This window comes from Aaosphaeria arxii (genome assembly GCF_010015735.1).
Source record: "Aaosphaeria arxii CBS 175.79 unplaced genomic scaffold BU24scaffold_4, whole genome shotgun sequence".
In the NCBI taxonomy this organism is placed as follows: domain Eukaryota; kingdom Fungi; phylum Ascomycota; class Dothideomycetes; order Pleosporales; genus Aaosphaeria; species Aaosphaeria arxii.
In genome coordinates, this window is record NW_022983477.1 from 3,454,851 (window position 1) to 3,472,617 (window position 17,767).

The 17,767-nt window shown below is 50.0% G+C and overlaps 8 protein-coding genes across 8 annotated transcripts; 3 read left to right on the top strand and 5 right to left on the bottom strand.

The window, feature by feature from the left end:
• The first annotated feature begins 867 nt into the window (after nt 1-867).
• Nucleotides 868-2,857, top strand: BU24DRAFT_422812 (ribonuclease H-like protein). The gene is made up of 4 exons (XM_033528082.1): nt 868-1,034; nt 1,096-2,061; nt 2,111-2,464; nt 2,516-2,857. The coding sequence occupies exons 1-4, from the start codon at nt 1,000-1,002 to the stop codon at nt 2,547-2,549; spliced, it is 1,389 nt and encodes a 462-aa protein (XP_033384805.1). The 5' UTR covers nt 868-999; the 3' UTR covers nt 2,550-2,857.
• Nucleotides 2,858-3,325: 468 nt separating this feature from the next.
• BU24DRAFT_202402 (uncharacterized protein) lies at nt 3,326-4,406 on the top strand. Its single transcript, XM_033521832.1, has 2 exons — nt 3,326-4,320; nt 4,370-4,406. Exon 1 carries the CDS (start codon nt 3,674-3,676, stop codon nt 4,244-4,246), a length of 573 nt encoding a protein of 190 aa, XP_033384806.1. The 5' UTR covers nt 3,326-3,673; the 3' UTR covers nt 4,247-4,320; nt 4,370-4,406.
• On the bottom strand, nt 4,352-5,405 carry BU24DRAFT_422813 (uncharacterized protein). Its single transcript, XM_033528083.1, has one exon. The coding sequence runs from the start codon at nt 5,333-5,335 to the stop codon at nt 4,517-4,519; it is 819 nt and encodes a 272-aa protein (XP_033384807.1). The 5' UTR covers nt 5,336-5,405; the 3' UTR covers nt 4,352-4,516.
• A 1,874-nt stretch (nt 5,406-7,279) lies between these two features.
• Nucleotides 7,280-8,481, bottom strand: BU24DRAFT_441592 (polysaccharide lyase family 1 protein; the record flags this gene model as incomplete). The annotated part of the gene is made up of 2 exons (XM_033530454.1): nt 7,280-8,120; nt 8,177-8,481. 2 exons carry the CDS (start codon nt 8,479-8,481, stop codon nt 7,280-7,282), a joined length of 1,146 nt encoding a protein of 381 aa, XP_033384808.1.
• Nucleotides 8,482-9,539: 1,058 nt separating this feature from the next.
• On the bottom strand, nt 9,540-10,914 carry BU24DRAFT_433450 (uncharacterized protein; the record flags this gene model as incomplete). Its single annotated transcript, XM_033529975.1, has 2 exons — nt 9,540-10,604; nt 10,723-10,914. 2 exons carry the CDS (start codon nt 10,912-10,914, stop codon nt 9,540-9,542), a joined length of 1,257 nt encoding a protein of 418 aa, XP_033384809.1.
• A 1,104-nt stretch (nt 10,915-12,018) lies between these two features.
• On the bottom strand, nt 12,019-13,789 carry BU24DRAFT_202514 (ankyrin). The gene is made up of 3 exons (XM_033521834.1): nt 13,527-13,789; nt 13,426-13,468; nt 12,019-13,341 (listed from the first exon to the last, which is right to left on the bottom strand). Exons 1-3 carry the CDS (start codon nt 13,648-13,650, stop codon nt 12,162-12,164), a joined length of 1,347 nt encoding a protein of 448 aa, XP_033384810.1. The 5' UTR covers nt 13,651-13,789; the 3' UTR covers nt 12,019-12,161.
• Nucleotides 13,790-14,047: 258 nt separating this feature from the next.
• On the top strand, nt 14,048-16,352 carry BU24DRAFT_422816 (eukaryotic translation initiation factor SUI1 family protein). Its single transcript, XM_033528084.1, has 3 exons — nt 14,048-14,130; nt 14,193-14,502; nt 14,553-16,352. Exons 1-3 carry the CDS (start codon nt 14,110-14,112, stop codon nt 16,163-16,165), a joined length of 1,944 nt encoding a protein of 647 aa, XP_033384811.1. The 5' UTR covers nt 14,048-14,109; the 3' UTR covers nt 16,166-16,352.
• Nucleotides 16,173-17,716, bottom strand: BU24DRAFT_422817 (uncharacterized protein). The gene is made up of 3 exons (XM_033528085.1): nt 17,309-17,716; nt 17,092-17,254; nt 16,173-17,041 (listed from the first exon to the last, which is right to left on the bottom strand). Exons 1-3 carry the CDS (start codon nt 17,492-17,494, stop codon nt 16,347-16,349), a joined length of 1,044 nt encoding a protein of 347 aa, XP_033384812.1. The 5' UTR covers nt 17,495-17,716; the 3' UTR covers nt 16,173-16,346.
• Between the last annotated feature and the right edge of the window lie 51 nt (nt 17,717-17,767).

Sequence of the window (17,767 nt, forward strand, 5' to 3'; positions counted from 1 at the left end):
TGTGTGGTGGTAGCGGTAGTAGTGGACTGGCAGTGGTGATGACCGTGGTGGTTGGTACTTCGTATGTTCAGACCTGTTCTGTCCTGTCTTGTGCCTGCTTTTGTACGGATTTGGGTAGCGAGACGCCGCCGAGGTCTTGTCCCGCATCTCTGCCAAATTCGCCGCATATCATCTTCATAGCATTCATAGCATTCCCCATGCTGTCTCCAAACCTGCGGGTCATTGCTCACCACTATCGATGGCTCACATGAGCCATGACCTAGATGGGATCTTCCCCCTTTCTCCGTCTGGGCAAATCTAATAGAGGGAGTGCAGGAGCACAGGAGGATAACTGCTGGAAAATGGGAGACTTGCAATTATACCTGTGATTGGGTGAATATGCTGGGTGCACGTACCGTTATGTTTTTGATGCTCCCATCTCCGAAGCTCATGAACTCGATTGGAATGCACTGAACGGGGCTGAAAGGGGGTGATAAACTACATTGTAGATGCTCTGTGTAAGATAGTTATGATATGATGCTATCATCGAAGGTTTGGGCGGTACTAAAATGGAATTGCGAAGCTGTCTTGATGTATGTACTGTAGATAGCAATGTGGCAAGCTACCTACCTACCTACCTACCTACCTAGGTATCTACCTGGAAAAACAAAAATCTCTAAGCAAAAATCATTTCAATATCTTGATACATATCTACCTGGGTATGCCTTTGCCAAAGATACTTTGGCCGTTGCTGCTGGTGATGCTGGTGCTGGTGCGGTGCTGGCCCGGGCTACTCTATGTGCCTTGTTGTGTTGACTGGTGACTGGGGGAGGGGGCAACCGCCGAATTACAGCTCGCGAATCTCTTCCCAATCATCCACCACCACCGCGACGAGATACCTTCACCTCCACCTTCCCCCACGCTCCGCAGCCACAACTCGGACCGCGTACAACCCGCCGCTCCCTCTACTCCCACTCCAGACAAGGGCATGGTTGACTTCTGAAAACCTCTAAACTGTTAATGCCAGCATTTCGTCCATTGTTTGCCGCTACACGGTATGCTACCAACCTGCTGTCTCGCTCTCTATCCGCATTGCTAACACTAACACTCACATAGCACACGGAACGGTTACACCAACCACGTCAACTCCACAGCACTGCTCCTGCACAAAACATCGCCTCTGGTGTGCTCGCCAACACCCTCACATCATCGAGCTCTTGCTTCACTCGCGCCCGCCCTTCATCCAACTCTTCCATTCATCCACCTCTCACGCAACATGAACCGCCCCAAATCCGTCGCAACGAGCACCTCGAGCCAGAAACGCAAGAGGTCCACCGTATCATACTATGTAGTCAAGCGGGGCTGGAAGCCAGACATCTACATGAATTGGTCGGATGTGCAAGAACAAATCAAAGGTTTCCCCAACTCTTACCAGCAGAGATTCGACACACTCGCCGAGGCCGAAGCATTCCTCGCAAGCGACGGTGTGCCAAAGCCCAAAACACCTACCGACGGCCAAGTTCGATTCTACGCAGTTCGCGGTGGCCCTGGACAAGGAATCTATACCAGCTGGGACGAAGCGAAGCCTCACATCCACGGGCAGAAAGGCGTGAAACATCACAAGTTCAATACGCGAGAGGAGGCTGAAAGTTTCGTCAACAACGAGGTTGGGACAGCGTCTGCCTCCGCCAGCAACGGCCCCGGCTCGACGACAAGCATTAAGGGTGAATTCGATTCAGAACCGTCTCTAGCGGACGTCCGAAATGGCAGCAAGATAGGAGACGGTGCGAAGAGGAAGAAGACGGCCCGCGGCCCGATCGCAATCATCAATGGAACTTATGAACCTGGAGAAGGACCACTTCCCCCAGATGCGGAGGACGGATTCGACCGCAGGCTCATGCTCAACCCACTCACTGGGCAGATAGAGTACAAGACGGAGGAACAGTTGAATAGGACGATGCGACAGCCAACAGGCAACTTCACCGGTCCCCTTGTGATCTACACTGACGGCAGTACGCTTGGAAATGGCCGTGTAGGAGCTGTAGGAGGCATTGGCGTCTACTTCGGCCCACAGGATCCCAGGTCCGTGTTCTTGACCTAATACCGATTGTTACTTACTGAATTGGTCCAGAAATCTTTCAGAGCCGCTCCCGCTTCAGCCAAAGCCTACCAACCAGCGAGCAGAGTTGACTGCAATCAAGCGGGCTGTCGAGCTAGCACCAATTGACAAAGAGGTACTCATCTACAGTGATTCGAACTACGCCATCAAATGCGTGACCGAGTGGTTCCAAAGGTGGGAGAAGAACGGCAAATGGTTGACCAGCGGCGGAAAGCCGGTGGAGAATAGGGACCTCGTCGAACCGGTGATTGCCCGTATACGGGAAAGAGAGATGGCCGGTGCTCGCACGAAATTTCAATGGATCAAGGGTCATGCAGATAACGCGGGGAACACCGCAGCGGATAGCCTCGCTCGGGGTGGTTCGAGGGAAGCAGAGCAGACCTCCACCGTTGTCGAGTGATGGCTAATTCCAAGCAGGCAAGCAACCCTCATAGCTAATGGCATGAGATGATTTACAGATACCCCCAAAGGCGACTTCAACCGATCGAAGTAGGGCTAACTTATCGGAGGTGTCAAATTCCGGCGTCCTTTTGGCATTTTATGATGATCACATTCAGAGGATTCGTGGGTCAGTAAAGAAGGTCTGGCGTATGGCATGTGAGAAGAGGCCTTGGAAGGAACTCCCAGGTCATTTAGGTGAGACTCTGTATCAGAGCTAAAATAAGTTTCGTTGCAACATCGATACCCCCAATTTTATCTCCTTTCCATTATTGAGATGTTGAAACGAGCATTCAGATCCAATATAACCAAATTTCCTAAAGCTGACCTGGTCCGAAATTCCCCTCTGATTCGCCTCATCCCACGATCTTTTCACCTTTGACTACGCACGCCTAGATCCTGCCCCTGTGCCCCCCAAGGGAGGTCATCCCTCATCTCGATTTTCGAGCCATTCCTCCGACTCCTATCGTTGTCGCGATATCTCATCTGGTGCACCCTCGCAGCTCCTCTGTACGTTGATCGCCCACTCTCCTCGTCGAAGTGTGCGGGCATACGCGTTATTTGGTGCATGGTGTAGACCAGGGCGGCGATGGCGAGAACCCCGAAGACGGTGCCGATTATTGTGGATATTGAATCGTCATCCATCATGGCTGCGTCGTCCGGATGTAGTGTGTATGTATGTGTGGGTGTCTGGGCCGTTTGTTCTTGATGGATTCTATCGCTGATGTCTTGTTCGCGATGATGATTTTGATGCTTGTGTAGGGTTCGCCTGTGAAATACTCAGCGATGACTTGGGCAACAGGCAAAGCCATTTCAACTAACCTCCAATGCAAAAAACCGCTGTATGAAAATCCGAAAAATATTCAGTGTCTGGGAGCGAATAATTTCCGAGGGTGCAAGGCGGTCTATTGTCTTTATACTGCCCCCAACAGTCCTATTCAGGTACGGATTCTTTGTTAGCTGGTACCGACCACATAAAAAAGTTGCATCGGAGGCTTCCGCGACCCAACACACACCGACGATACTTCTCCAATATGCCACGAACTGCAATTTATTTACCAATATCGAAACGTACCAGAGGAACTATGAACCCCAAACCATGGAACCTAATACAGGCCTCAACATTCACGCTCTACTATGTGTTCGACCCTCCGGAGGAATAGTAGAAATGCATGTACATATATACATACGATCGATTCATCTCATCGCTACCTAATCGACATCTCATCATCATCGTCATCATCATTGTCACCATCATATTGCAATAAGAAAATCCTTTGCTACAAGCACGACATGAATCATATACCTGTCTTGCCTCTAGACGCGGACGTGGAGATGTCCCCTCCTTCAATCATCACCCGCCTATCTAGACCCATCTTCCGGATCGTATACTGGATCCTCATCTGGATGGCCCTCGTAATCACCCTCGCCATCATCGCCGTGCTGTGCCTGATCGTGTACGAGCACTTGGTATGGGGGCACTTTTTCAAGCTTTGGGTCTACGGCGTTTATCTTCAGGTCGGGGTTGAGTTTATTAGGGTCAAATTGGATGACACGAATGAGTGGGATGAGTTGGATGACACGAATGAGTGGGATGAGTTGGATGAGACGAATGAATTAGATGAGTTGGATGAGACGAATGAATTAGATGAGTTGGATGAGATGGACGAGACGAATGAGTTGGACGAGTTGGATGATGATGAGGTTTAGTTTTGCTCGTCAAGTCCCATGAAATGGCAATCAGGAATGGGAGGCATATGGGATGGAACAGATATGTTACGAAAGTAAGTCGTATTGCACAGTATGATAGTTTTTCTCTAACCCGCCGAACAGATGACACCCTGAAGAAGGAAAATCGAAATCACGCCTGTAAATGAACCGGAATATGCAGCGGGTATCTTTTCACGCCCCAGACGATTTGTTATATCACCAGCTGGCCTGTTGCTCTCCGGTTCCCCTGGCTGTTCTTCCCTCAACGCACTACACAGTACGCGATGCACCATCGTCTTTAGCCTTCCGTTTCGACCTCGAACTCGAGCTTGCGCTTGCGCCTGTCCTCTTCCTTTTCCTCCCCCTCTCCAAATGCTCATTCCACTTCGCCGTTGGTTCCCCCCTATCATCAATCATCCCCTCCCTCTGCAGCCTCACAAACTCATCTGGCCTTGTGCGCGCCAGACTGGCGAACCTGGCACTCGAAGTTGAAGCGGCCGCGAATCCCGCCTTGGAATACGGCGTCTGGTATCCCGGGGATGAAGGCCGACCTGTGCGGGGCCCGTCGAGAATGGCTGGGAGGGGTGCGTTCAAGGGACGACCGCCGCCCGTGCGGGGGAAAGTGTTGTCGATGTCTTCGGCTTCCGGTTGGGGTGATGAGCTGGCAATTGGCGTGGATGGTGGAAGGCGATGGAGCCAATTTTTCTGCTTTGCTGCTTTCGTTGATGCTGATGATGGATTTGTTGGATTGGCGTTGGGCGTGAAGTTTAGGGACGGGAGTGGTGCCTCCCGGAGGATGTTGGGGGAACTGGGGGGCCCCAATGAGACTTCGTCCCATTGTTCGTCCTCGCCTTCGTCGTAGAAGTCTTCATCGTCCTCGTAGTATTCTTCATCATCTTCATATTTGCCGTTGTTGCAGTGATCTTCGTCAGCTTCATGGCCCTCGTGGTATTCCCTTTCCAATCGCGCCTTCCCATGTGAGCCATCGACATGAACCATCACATCCTCTCCATGATTGTGTACCCCAGTCGTCATCGACACCTCCTCACTCGCAGCAACCTCCCTCTCCACACTCTCTTCCTTCCTCATCTTCCCAGCCCCCTTCCCTTCCCTATCCAAGCCCTCTTTCCTCTCCGCACTTTTCCCAGACCCATCCTGCGGACCTCCAACCTCCAACTCCAGATCACCCACACCACTCCCAGCATCTTCCGCATCGAACGTCTCTTCATCTACCTCCCGCTCTCGCTCCCCTTCCCCTTCCCCCTCCCGCCTGCCGCCTTCACCGTCACCGTCACCATCGCCGCGGTCCTCGTACCCAGGAACCCGAACCAAGAATCCGATCACCAAGCAAAAGAACGCGCCGCCAACGGGGACAATCAACTCCCACGGCACATCACTCCACGTCTGGACGGGGCCCGCGTAGAAGATGGCGGCTGCGACGACTAAGGCGGAGAAGGTGAGGATGTTCCTCATGTTGGCTGTTGGTCCTCGGAGGGGTTTGTCGTAGTGTTTTCTTTTTGAGGGTTGAATTGTTGTTCGATAGTCTCTCGGAACACTCTACCTTCTTTTGTCGTTGGTCTTGGGTGGGGAGAGGATGATGGGTTGGGGATGTGTATGTGCTTGGAATGAAAAGAGAAAAATGAGGGTGGGGTTTGTGGGTTATTTATTCTAGTAACAGCAGAACTTGACAGAGGAGGGAATGACTGGGGGAGGTATGTTTGTGTTTGTGTTTCCAGGTGTTTTGTTTCCTAACGGGAGTTTTTATAGAGGGTTGGTGAGGTGTGCACGGGTCCTTAGGCTGATACACGTGGGAGGGAATGTCTTGTTCACGGACGGATTTAGCTCTAAATGGTGTGGACAATGGGAGCGCACTGAGCGCACGGGGCATAGAAATTGTGCGATTTCTGAGGAAGACATAAAAGCGTGAGTCTTGTGCGCTATCGCTTGAGTGTGCAAAGAATGGGCGGGTTGAGTTGAGGCGGCTATGGATGACAGAGTGCACTCTTTGCGTGTCAAACGATTGTTCTAGAGACTGCGGGAAGGTCCGAGATTTCATTTAATGTTAACATATCGAAACTTCCATTTGACTGTGTTGGTTCTAGTCGTTGTTCTACCGATAGATTTGTTTGTGCTTTGGCAGTGAATGCATGCGGTTCTCCGCGCTATCTCCATCTGTCTCAGAGCACGGCAATGCAGACCCATCCAACCGAAACCTTTCCAATACCAGAAGCCACACGTGCTGCCTAAGAAGAGGAGTAGAGCAATCACACAGTCCGCACAAAAAGCAAAGAAGAAAATCATCATTCATCTCTACTCCCACCCCCTCAACCAGCAGGACGCTTCTCTTCAAGCAAAAACAAGGAAGAAAATCATCTTAATCATCTTCCACCTCTGCTCCCACCCTCAACGAGCAGGACGATCCTCTTCAAGCAAAACAAGGAAGAAAATCATCTTCCATCTCCAATCCCACCTTCAACCAGCAAGACGCTCCTCGTCAAGCAAAAGCAAATCTCGGAAATGAACTTCTCAATTCCCACCATCATGGACATGAGTGAAATGGCCCTTGTGATGGCGTTGACCTGCTAGTTTGTTAGCATTGTCTATCGAACTGCGGACGTTGTCGATCGGCAAATGAGGGAGCCCGACCGCCGTGTCATTGCAGTGATCTACGATAGGGACGGCGAGGGCGAAGCCGAATATTACGACGGCTTTTTATGGTTCATTTGATCCGGCACGACATAGCTTGGGCCAGAGACGGAAACCAATGCATGGAATCACTTCTGGGCTTCTGGGGAGAGCTGAGGACCATGGAGTCCTGAAGGAGAAAGGTCCTGGGGGAGGAGCGGATACGACATCAACAGTGTTCGAAGATGGAGAATTGAGTTTGAAAGTGCCGTGAGCACGGCGGTGTTGTGGAAATAATTGGCATTGTCAAAATGCTATATACAAGAATTGAACTCCTTCGTCGTCGTCTTCGACTGCTTGTCCCTCCACTCCTTTTTGTGACTTGACGTTCATGCTTCATCGTGTAACTCATAGCTTGCCAACACCAGCATTCGCCTTGACGCTTGCGGCGACCTCGCTGGCGGGCACGGGAGTGACACCCTCGCCCTTCGCATCGCCCAAGAAGCTGGTCTCGGAGCCAGTCAAGGTGCCACTGCCAGAGAGAACATTGACCTCGCACTTATAGCCGAGCGGGCTCTCGCAAGCAGCGGCGGTCTGGGCGTCCTGGGGAGCGAACATCTTGCTGTCGCCATCCTCGATCGGCTTCTTAACCTTCTCAAAGACGTTGCCCTCCGCGATGACGCGGCCGTTCTCCTCGGCGGCGATGCTGAAAGCGTGCCCCGAGTTGTCGTAGAAGTAGTTGTTGACGGCGTGCAGCAATGTGCCCTCTCCTGTGCCTCCGACCTTAGGGGAGCGGCCCGAGGTGTGGTGGACATAGTTGTTTTGGAAGGTGATCTTGTCGCCCTGGCCGATGAGGAGGAGGGCCCAGTAGTGTCGGTTGTCGCAGCTGGCGCTCCAGCTGGTGTTGCCGTCGATCTCAGTGTTAGAAATCGTGATGCCGTTAGAGGGAGCATAGCCCGAGACGATGTGTTGGCGGCCGATGAGGGAGGTCTTCACGTGGTCGATCCAGATCTGGCCTCCGGCTCCGACGATGGTAATGGCATCTCCTCCCCAGATGTATTGAGGGTTGAGCTCCGTGATGTGGACGTTTTGGATGATGACGTTCTTAGCTCCGTTGGCGATGCGGAGACCCTTGCCACGAATGACTCCTGAAGTGCCCTCGCCGACGATGGACTTGTTGGATCCTACGTTGATGGCGGATGTTCCAGCCTTGTCGTAGGTGACGGAAACAGTGGGCTGGCCGTTGCACCTAGAAGTAGATATTAACAATGGTCAATATTTCCAAAGTATATGTGAGTGACGAACCAGTTTGCTCCGTTGATTGCGTCCTGGCCTCCATTGCCAGGGCAAGTGTTGGAAGCAGGTCGGCATCCATCCTCAGTGACCTCGCCTTCACTGCCAATATAGTTGAATTCCTTTTGGAGAATGATGACGCGGGGCTCGTTGTCCGTGAGATAGCCGGTCAATTCTTTGATATCATTTGGGTAAACGGGTTCGGCAGAGCCACCACCTGTGGTTCCCTTTGCGAATCCGAATGCTTCGCCGACAACACCTGCTGCTGCGACCTGGCTAGCAAAAAAGGAAAGGATGAGCGATTGTGAGAGATACATGATGAAGGATTGGTCGTCGGACAAAAACGAATGACTGCCTGCAGAAAGGTCGAAGCAAAGAAGAAAACGAATGAATAAGATAGAATGGCTACCAATGATGGGCATATATAGATTTCTTATATGTACAATACGTATGTCAATTGTGGGGTGCTCCATTGTTCGGAGACATGTCCCATATAGAGTTGGTGTCCGTACCACAAGGACCCAACATATCGTGTGGTAGCAATGGCTTTCCTTACAAAAGGCATCCAGGCGCACGCTATGTCGCCCCTATATTCACGATAATTCCCATTTTTGCGGGGCCTCAACTACTTCGGGTGCAACTCACTACCAAAAAGACGGTTGTCGATGCCGTTGACCTGGTCCCTTGATGTTTCGAAATGATTGTATGGGATCATTGGTTAATGATCGACACTAGGGTTTGATGTTTCAAGTGATCAACGGCGGGTTTTGCCATCGACACTCGGCCCACTGACATGCAATTGCGAGCAATGCGCATTGCCGTCTCATTTGTTTGGAACTGGGGAACTCGTGGTTGACGATAATTTCTCCGAAGTTAAACGCTATGGCGTGTGTGCAAAGCGATGACAGCAGATGACAGGACGGCATAGGCCAAAGGTTACAAAAACCATAATAACCAAACTCAATCCCCCTTGAGATATCGTGAGTAGATGTGAGATCCACTAGTCCTGGCTTTAAATAATGTCCCAGCAGTGGGTGTAAGAATATTCGAACATCGTAATTCAAGAACCCTGCTCTGCACAGAACAAACTGACCCAGAGCCATCGAAAAAGTTCCGGAAAGATCTTCCGCGTAGAATGTCCTGTTTATGGATGCTCTTCAATCCTCCTTCTCGGCAGTTTTTGTGCAAGTATTCGTGTCGGATAGTACACTTAATAATGCCCGTATCTAAACCGATTCACCATTCTCTATGGCAGGCCTGCTGACCAACTCTTGTGTGGTTGTGGAGGACTGGACCTTCTTTACCAATGATGCGAAGAAGTGATTATTGATGATTCGTGGATTCGTATGCGTATTGTTGCGATCCGTATGCGTCTTCAAGGGGGGTTGCGAGGCGACGGTAGGTCTCTGGACTGATTGCTTCGGGAGCGGGAAAGATCCCTTAGGGCCTGCGCATAATCACCTTCGGTAGTTCTGTTTGAAAGGCGACCTGCTCTCCAATCGGGGTCAAAACGATCACGCTCCATCTCGCGATAATGCGCACTTTCCATACGAGTAAGATCTGACGCATTGAGAGCACTAGGCACAAGATCCTCCGGCCCTATATTGCTTTCCGAGGTGTCATGACGCGGAAACCCCGGAGACACGACAGAGTCGCGATGAATAGACTGTATATGGTCGATCTCCATTCCTGGGAAGCGCGCTGAGTCGACATAGTCCCCGTCGGGACTCGGAAATGTTGCTGCCGGCCGTCTTTGCGATTCTTGTTCAATTTGTTCCCATGTTTTGACGAGGCTACTGTTGTTCCTAACGCGACGGTCGGAGGTATCCTGGGAGTAGCTGCCCATACGACTCAGCTTATATGCTCGCAGCCGATCTAAAGCAGTCTTGAAGTCGTCAAGAACAACCATATCTGTTAGGCATTTGAAGACGAAAGCCAGCTTCCAAAAAGGGTTAATTCCCACTGGGAGGGAGGTTTGGAACGCGCCAGTGACGGAGCAAATGTCCAATACCAAGAATATGATGCTCATAATCATAGCACCAAGCATGATTCCAAAGCGTGGGGATATTCTGATGATTTCCTTCACGCTCAACTCATATTGGGTCATGATGATCCAAAACAGATAGACAGTCACGAATATCCACCAAGGGTCCCGACAGAGAGCTTCCCATGGTCGAGTTCTGACGAAGATATCGTTGATCCCATGGAAGTAAGTGAAGTTTGCGTAGATCTCCAGTATCCAGTAGCCGAGAGAGAGAATGACAGTGCCAATGAAAAACAGACTGACCGGTTTGGAGAGGAAGGGTTTGATCTTCAACCAAGAGATTACGTTATGGAGCACCCAGGACATGTTGAGAAAGATGGCACTGACAGAAAGCCACCACGCGTACACGGGGCTTCTGAAAAACAGCCAGAAGCCTTGCCAGATTCCCAGGATTAACTGTGACCGATTAGCGCTCGACTGCGAAATTCCAGTGTGTCTTTGCATACCTCGAGCAGAATCAGCTGTAAAGCAATGTCAGTGGTGGCACGCACAAAATTTTCCGAAAGGATCCTACCTTATGGAGAAGCACGCCGCGGCGCATATTTGCCATCGTAATCACGGACATGATGATCAGGCTTCCTACTAGATAGCCTTGACTCCATGCCTCTAGAATGAGTGCATCAGGATCTTGCGGTTTGGGGACCATCTCGCGGCGTAGTTCCAGGAAGTGCGAGGAAGGCCCTTTCGCAGAATTTATAGGGCTCATGCTGTTGAGAAGTGCCGAGACTATCGAACCAGGGACGGTCAATTGTGATGTCAGTGGATGATCAGTCTATAATCATTCTCGCGCTTGGTAGTGACTCCCCGCGACGACGGAGCTGCAGCATTTATGAGTATAGAACCTTGATAGAAGAGAAGATGAGGATCGATGAATGAGATGTAAGATGTAGGATGTGGGAGAACGGGCTTGTTACTCTTCTCCATCTTTACTCCGCAAATTTGAGAACGCGGAGGCGTTTTCTCACAGGCGGCGAGTGTGCACGCCACGACAGCTAAACAACGATTCACAGAGGAGCTGTACGCCGTACCTTTCCTTGCTGGTACTGGCCCGTTACTTGTCCATGGTGGTGGCGTCCCCTTCCTAGTGTCCGGTGACGCCGGGGTGGTTCTCGTCTTTAGCCAGGCCAGGCCACCCTTTTGGTGACAACTCGTACCAAGCAGCGACAAAGGACTAGAATGGGAACGTATCATGCGTCGATCAGTTAGCGGTCGGCCGTTTAATCCGACCGCGCATGGTTCGACACGATTTTTGGAGCGAGCGCATAGGCTTCCTAGTCGGTCCGCGAACTACTCGTAACATTATTGCCATCAGGCGAGAGTTGGGACGGGACAGTTCCGTGTCAACCTCGGTCCAATCAACGAGAGTGTGAGGACGCGCATGAACAACGACACTTCGGCCTTGAAACCCAAAAAATATACTTTTATTATTATTATTGCTACATGTTCCCCAATTTGTATTCAGCGCCAGGCTTGAAAGGGGGAAAGGTCTCCGCCCGATTGTTGCAGCATATATGTGCTGAAGTATAGCCACGAAGCACAGTCACAAAACGTCCCGACACTGCCTGTCTACGCCCGCCGTACTCGTACATAATACAACGTACATGCAACGTACATACAGAGCTGTGGAATCCCTGTGTTTGTAGGCGAACGCGTGGAACCGCGCACATGGAACCCTTGCTCCTATCAAACGACGTTATGGACGATCATGAGTGGACCATCATTGGCGAAAATTGTCTTTGGAAATGTGATTCCCATGATAGTCAAAACCCGCCCACTTCGATTGTACGCAGGTTCGGTGTGAAAATGGCGAATTGTGTTAGTTTCTTGGTTTGAATGTTACCTTCTGCCTCACCCACTTGCACTCTGTTCTCGTCATGTTACTGCGGGCTGCTGCGTCTTGTGCGCGAGATGATGTGAGCTCCAGCTTCTCACACCGCACCTCCCTCACAGCTCTTACTGTCGAGGCTTCAATCCGTATTCAGTCATCAGGTCCATGATTCTGGTTGTTCGCTTCCTTTTTGCCTCTCGAAATGCACGTTCCACGTCCTCTGGCCACTTCTCAACGTGTTCAGCACCAAATCCATTGTCAAGGAACAAACGTACAATCTCGGTATGACCTCTTCTTATGACATGCGCCATAAGTTCCATGTAGCCATAAGATCCGTCGCGGCATGGATAAACGCTTATGCCAGCATCTATCAATGTTTGGGAGATCCGCAGCCAGCCCCGTCTTGCTGCCTCACCTAAAGCCTGTGTAGTGGGTGTCGCACCGCGAGTGAGCAAATAACAAACAACGTTGTACTGTCCACATTTGGCTGCTAGTTCCAGCGAGTTGCCATAATGATATCCAATGTTAGTCATGAATATTCCTTTGCATTCGTAAAATCTGGGGTGTATTCTGCAATTCAGCTTTGCACCTTGATTGATAGCGTACTCGACAAATTGGATACGACCATGGTAAGCTGCTACCATGAGAACCGCAGTTAGTAAATCCTCTGGGCATGATGTCGCTGGTGCATGACCTTTGTGGTTGTGCGCAAATCTTTTCTCCATCCCAAACGCCATGATCTTCTGAAAAACATCGAAATTCCCCACTGCCGTTGCTCGTAGCAGACAGAATTCTAAATTTCTTTTACTGTAATTTGTTCTGATGAGAGAGTATAGAATCAAAGCATCGTTCCTGTTCCATGAATTTGGCCAATTGGCAGCATTCCAGATGCAGCCTTCTTTTATCAACATTGCAGCGATCTCAGGGTGGCCTCCTGCTACAGAGCATTGAAGCGCTCCTTGACCATTGTGTACGGATGGACCTCGTGGCACGCGCATCTTGCCTGTGGATTGGAGCCTTTCAAAATGCTTTCGTAAAACCATCCTCATACCGTTAAGCCGCTCGGCCACTACTGGAAGGCCCAGATATGCAGCTGCGTGAAGATAGTTGATGTGAGAGTCTGCATTTCTCTTGGAGAACATGTATGGCCTTAAGATATTTCCGATCATACTAGACCCGCTCGTTTGAACTACGCATCTACAAAGAGATTTGAGTAGTTCTTCTTTGGTGCCTTTCAGGTGTGGTGCTTGCTCCACGATGTAATCAAGAGTAGTATGCAAGGTAACACCAACTTCGTGGAAGTTTCTATTGCTTAACGTCACATGATGTAGAAGGTATCTCAAAAGTAGGTTTTCGTGAACACGAAGTGAGGGTCTTGTTTCGAAGTACCTCTTCCGACAAAGTAATAAGACGATAAAGTCATCAAAGGCGCCTATTACAATGCATGAGACGAGAGTTGTGTATGGTGGGGTGTGAATGATGTGACTTACGGCAAGTAGAGCGGATCATGGCTGTTTGTTCGAATCCATTTAGTTGCATACATGTTTGTATGATCAGATCGAACAAATCTGCAGGTAGATCAAGTAATCTGTATATTGGCGTATCGACATTCATGTTGACAAGAGAGGGGAGAAAAGATATTAACTTGGGAATTCTCCGAGTAGAGTCGATCAATTGCTTGCATCGGACAGACTACAAGTAGGATGACTGTACTGAAGTCTCAGAAAAGGGAAGCATTTTGAGTAGAAATGAGTCGAAGTGAGTCTGTGACTCTGTGGTAGGTTGTTTTATTCGGGGGTGTCGTGCTGGGGGATGTTGCCTGAAAGTAGTGGATGAGTAGTACTTGTATTTGTACCTAATTAGTTAGGGTGTGTAGGTACCTAATACTGCTCATGCTAGGTAGGGATCATCTTGACCCTTGCCCGTTCAGCCCGCTCATTAATTGGTGGGGCAAAACATGCCCCGCTGACATCAACCAACAGCTTCAAAACGGGTTCGTAGCTCGACTTCGAAAACATCTACTGTGTAGAACCCCCGTCATCATTTCTGGCATATACAATATCGCTATCCACAATGTTCAAAAAGAAACCGAATGTTTGTTTTGATTCCACCACCAGCCTACCTATGGGTTCTTTTAGAAGCTAACAGACGATCAGATCAAACCACTTTCGCCACTCAAGTCATCCGACCGCCGACGTACTGCTGACCAGATCATTAGCGATTTTGGCATCAAGATTCCCGTGAACCAAGATGCAGACCCGAATGACAAGGCCGCTTCTACAGCAGGCCTTACGGCTCTGAGAAGATCCCTACTTCCAGAGGACTCACTCTCCGCTCGATTCACTACAACAGCCGGCCCCGACCTAAAGCAAGTGTCTGGGACCGTATATGTTGGCAGCCATGAAGGGACATCAAACGAATTGCGGATCCTTTGGGTCAAAGTCGACGAGAAGATGTATCCTACAGGTGCGTCCTTGAAAAGTGCCAACTGGAGCTGCCTATTGACCTGTGGACAGTATACACCCTCTGGCATAACCCACGAATCGTCCCGCTCCTTTATACCCCTTCGTTTGTAGTTGAGAAATTGCAGGGCGGTGCAGACTTGATGACACCAGGCTTGCAGCGTGGGCCTCCATTCCCCCCCAAAGCGGTCAAGGGTGCAGTCGTTGCGATTGCCAGCCTCGAGACTCCTACAGTGCCAATGGCAGTAGGAACATGCATAATAGATGTCAGTACACTGCAGCAAGTCCAAGGACAAAAAGGACACGCAGTGCAGACCTTCCATTGGGCTGGAGATGAGCTCTGGGCATGGAGCTCGTCGAGCAAACCTGGTATAGACCCTCCAGAGCATCTCAATGGTTGGGACGATGAGGCACAAGATGACGAGGCCGACCTGGTAACACAAACCGAAGATCTGGAGATCGACGAGGCTCAAGATGGTGGTGTCGCATTAAATGCAGACCCCACCGAGCGATCAGTGGAAGAGAATGCTCAAGGGATCGAAGGAGAAAACGCCCCGTCGAACCCGGACTTCGTCGAAGAAGTGGAGGACAAAGAATTGACGACAAAAGAGATCGACGATGCATTCAAGAACGCCTTTCTCTATGGTGTACGATATCACATGGATAACAACAAAAGCCACCCTACATTCGGCCTCGATTTTCCGCTGTCGCAATCTAACGTCATGTCATTGCTTGTACAACCCTTTCTGCCTACATATACCCCCGCGCGAACAGCATCTCTGCAAATAAAGAAGTCCAGCTGGAAAAATATCAAGAAATTCATTAAACACTTGGATAAGCAGCGGATCATCAAATCTAAAGACCGCGACGGTAACGAAGTAGTCATACTTGACATCGACTTCGCCGATCAGAACATACAGTCCTTCACTCCGTATCGATTGCCAAAGAAAGATTCACCAAGCTCAGCAGCAGCGAATGGAAAACCAGCGGCGCCGTCAGCATCTGAGACGTCTGTTGGGCAAAAGCTCAAACTCGTGTCGCTGCTACGACCAAAGGAGAAGCTCGCACCCATCTTCAATGCCTCCAAGGCTGATCCGCGTGGCCTATATACTCCAACAGAATTGAAACAAATTCTGACTGCTTACATTGAGGCGGAGAACCTGGTATCAGAAAAGAATCGGCGCTTGATCAATCTCAACCCACAGATCGCGAATTCACTTTTAGGCAATTCGGCTGCTGACGACAAGGCACTAGCATCCGGTGTGATTCCAAGAGATGCTCTTGTTGAGAGAATAGTGGCTACCTCAGCTCCTTTTCATGCAATTCTTCGCAATGATACGGGCATTGCCGATTCGAAACCAAAAGCTGGCGCTCCACCAAAGATTCACATTACCCTTGAAACGAGGAGTGGCAATAAGACAGTGACTAAAGTGAGCGGTGTTGAGGCATACTATATCGCACCGCAACCGCTCGCTGATGAGTTAAGGAAGACTTGTGCTGGGAGCACAAGTGTCGATCGTTTACAAGGAAGTAGTCCGAAGAATCCAGTCATGGAGGTCCTCGTTCAAGGCCCCCAGAAAGATGCAATCATCAAGGCACTGGAAAAGAGGGGGGTAAATCGAAATTGGGTGGAGGTGGTTGACAAAACTAAGGGAAAGAAGAAATGAGATTTTCTCATGTATAGTAACATCAAATGGCCGACTTCCTCACCCGGAGAAACTAGCTCAGAATTGCGATACCCTTCTGCGTTGCATTACTTGTAGATCTGCCTGGTCTTGTCTGAATATACATACACATTGCAGCTGCCTCTCCTATGACTACTATACAAAATCTAGGGTATATCTTCTTCTAAAATGCTAAATCGGGGTACTCTCCAAGCGCACCATCCTTTCCGCCATCAAATACCTCATGCAGTCCGTCTAGACCTGCGAAGTTCTCTGCGAACTTCAATCCTCGCAGTCTCTCAGCCTCTATAATATCCCAGTTCCACTCATCAGATTCCGGCTTCTTAGGAAGCACAGATTCAGCGTCGCCATTTGCCACAGCATCCCCATCGACTAAACCCTGGTATACCCAACCTTCGGGTTTAGCAGGGACCATTTCTGCGTCGATCAAAGCTTGCTCGGGTGGCACGGTGATGCGACCACGCTTGATAACATATTTAGCAAGAGACGTGGCATAAATAGCACCCTGAAGCTTTTGCCGGACCTTCTCGTCGTCTTCGCCCTCAATAGCCGCCTCTCCTTTCCTCCAAGGCTGCAGCGAGAACTTAGACGGCTTTCCGACGCCAGGTTTCACTACGTGTGTAACCAGATAGAACCACTTGCGATCCCAGCATAAAAGCCTTGTCCACATTTCGTATTTGGCGAGCGGGGGAATCTCTTTCTTGAAGAGACAGCTGACGCCGCCTAACGCGATATAGTGCTTGCCTCGAGGCCCCTCTTCTCGACCTAGTGTTTCGGCCTTCTTGCCTTTGCCATATAGGCGGGAGTTCTTCTTGATACCATTGCGTATTATAGCTGTGAAAAGATGTGTTCGGGAGACTGAGAAGAGTCAGAATAGTTCTAGTATATCATGCGCGGGATGTAATTACTATCAAAATCGGCGAAGTAAGTACTGTTGCTCTTATGAATGTTGTAATCTGTCTCTAGGATCGAGGTGCGACTTGTAGTAATGATCGGATCAAAGAGAGCTTGGGGCGGGATGGGCGTGGGTTGCAGGTATAGTTGGTATAAGAATGCGCGGAAGAATCGCAGCTATGTAACATTAGTACGATTAGATATGACAGGTGGGCATATTAGGAGACTTACATGCCATACGAAGGGTAAGCTCTTCAGATTACCAAGCGCAAGCAGGATAGCTATAATCCGCCAGACACCGCCAGGCGCATTGTATCCGGACCACTTTGCAATGAAGCTTCGCAGCGCTGGTTGGCTTGCAAGCGCAGCAATTGAGGCTCCGGCGCCCACGACGGCGAGACTGGCGGTTTTCGACATGAGCAAAAAAGGAGTGACAATGTTGATAACATGCGCGGTCACCGAACGATATTCTTATCTTAGACCGAGGCTCGGAGTAATGTGGAGCCGGCTTCCGCAGGGTGAAAGCTAGGTACCTACCTACTAGCTATGGACAACGCGGACGATCATTTCGAAGCCAGAGATGGAACATGTGAAATTCAATGTTTCTATCAGAACATCTCTTCCACATCTCATTGCATCATTAGTTATGATTTGCTTCGTGCTCGTGAGTGGGGAGTATGGGGAGAGTAC